At 48.9% G+C, this 1,972-nt stretch overlaps 1 protein-coding gene across 3 annotated transcripts in view; it reads left to right on the top strand.

Moving 5' to 3' along the window:
* LOC107094326 (inositol polyphosphate 5-phosphatase K-like) overlaps window positions 1–1,972 on the top strand; it is a 21,486-nt gene that overhangs the window by 11,551 nt on the left and 7,963 nt on the right. For 2 of the 3 annotated variants that reach the window (XM_015389876.1, XM_015389874.1), the window contains exons 5-8: window positions 568–743; window positions 819–930; window positions 1,011–1,120; window positions 1,205–1,231. In XM_015389876.1, coding sequence (XP_015245362.1) covers window positions 568–743; window positions 819–930; window positions 1,011–1,120; window positions 1,205–1,231 — 425 coding nt within the window. The remainder of the gene's footprint in view (window positions 1–567; window positions 744–818; window positions 931–1,010; window positions 1,121–1,204; window positions 1,232–1,972) is intronic. The other variant, XM_015389875.1, reaches the window with a different exon arrangement.

Below are 1,972 nucleotides of genomic sequence, written 5' to 3'. Positions count from 1 at the left end.
TTTTCATAAACCGTTCCATCCCTAGTTCAGCTGCATCTGTTTCCAGAACTTTCCTCTTTATAATTCTGGGTTTCTCCACGCTGCCTTCGCTCCTTTACTCCGTCTTTCATACACCGTTGACCAACCGAGGGTGCCTTAACTCAGGGAGCGCAGGGGGAAACAAGCTGGCGGTGTAGATGGAGACAGCGCAGGGATGGAAGATGGCGTCTGGCTGAACACCGCCAAGAAAAACGATCAACAGCCTTTGGGCCCAAAACTAAGACTGGGAAATATCCAGGTCCTCTGATTGGTTAGCCGATCAGGGCCTGGTGGTAGAGTAGTGTTTGGGTGGGAGGAGCAATATGGCTGCCTTTGTACTGGAAGTTGAGAGTTGCTGTGGTTTAGGATCATCCAGGTGGTCTGTGGGACCCCGGGGTCACTGGGGCCTAAACAGGTGGGTCTTTGTTCCTGATTTCAGTCCAGCAGGTAGAGGTGGGAACTAGAAGGTCCTCGTTACCGCAGGTTTCCCCCCAGGAGAGTTTTTATGTCCTTAATGTCTGACTGCCTCTCCTCCCTTTGGTCCATCAGGGGAACAAAGGCGGGGTGTCCGTCCGTCTGTCCTTCTATGGACACATGCTCTGCTTCCTTAACTGCCACCTGGCTGCTCATATGAACTACGCCAGTGAACGGGTGGAGGAGTTTGAATACATCATGGAGACGCAGACGTTTGATTGCAAAAAAGCTCCCAGAATCGTCGACCACAGGTGAGAAAACCCCCGCGCCTCCGTCATCCAAGCGGCGACGTTCTCCCGCTTCATCTCTGCCGTCTGCGCATCCAGGCTGGTGTTCTGGTTCGGAGATCTGAACTTCAGGATCCAGGACCACGGCATGCACTTTATCCGCTCCTGCATCAACAACCAGACCTACGACCTGCTGTGGAGTCGCGACCAGGTCGGACCCGTTCGCCGCCTGCTCACTGATTAATCACACCGGTTCTGGTTCTGAGAAGCAGGTTCTGGTTCTGTTTTCAGTTGACGATGCTGAAGAAGAAGGAGCCGCTGCTGCAGGACTTTGAAGAAGGACCTCTGGACTTTCAGCCGTCCTATAAATTTGATTTGAATTCAGACACTTATGACAGCAGGTAATCGGATCCAGATCAGCACCATGATTAAAATCACCAAATGATTTCACATCGTTTTACTTTCCGCTCTGTTTAACTTTACAGGCTCTACGCATCATGGTTTGGCTTTAAGTAAGGGTCCATAGAGGTTAATCAGAATACAGCGCCCCCTAGAGGCACGCTGGCTCCTCAACAAATCTGAGTTAGAAAAACAAACTAGAATGTGTTTTAAATGGCATTAATGTGATTTCTTAACATGAAGCATAACAAAATATATGTTTGGGTCAAAATTATTCATACCTCTTTCACATTAATTGAAATGGAATCCAATAGAGAATCTAGCTAAAGGTGAAAGCTGCACGTTTTAACTCCTCCCACCCAGCAGGTGGCGCTCATCTGCTCTTTTTTTCCTTACTGTTAGCTAGCTGGTTGCAAGGTCCGCTAATGCTAATGCTAATTCTAACCAAGGTTCATTTTACTGTGCTAATTAATGGATTTTAGATATTAATCAAATTTTCATTTTTAAGAATTAATTTTTTTGGGAAGTCTGGATTGTTTTCCCCTTTAGAGAAAACAGTTAACCTGATGCTGCGTTCACACCACAAACCTGATGCCGCGTTCACACCACAAACCTGATGCCGCGTTCCCACCACAAACCTGATGCCGCGTTCACACCACAAACCTGATGCCGCGTTCCCACCACAAACCTGATGCCGCGTTCCCACCACAAACCTGATCTGATGCCGCGTTCCCACCACAAACCTGATCTGATGCCGCGTTCCCACCACAAACCTGATGCCGCGTTCCCACCACAAACCTGATCTGATGCCGCGTTCCCACCACAAACCTGATGCCGCGTTCCCACCACAAACC

The sequence above is a fragment of the Cyprinodon variegatus genome, unplaced genomic scaffold (genome assembly GCF_000732505.1).
Source record: "Cyprinodon variegatus isolate N-32 unplaced genomic scaffold, C_variegatus-1.0 Scaffold479, whole genome shotgun sequence".
Lineage (NCBI taxonomy): Eukaryota > Metazoa > Chordata > Actinopteri > Cyprinodontiformes > Cyprinodontidae > Cyprinodon > Cyprinodon variegatus.
Note: the sequence above shows the minus strand (reverse complement) of the source record. Positions and strands in the feature narration are given on the sequence as shown.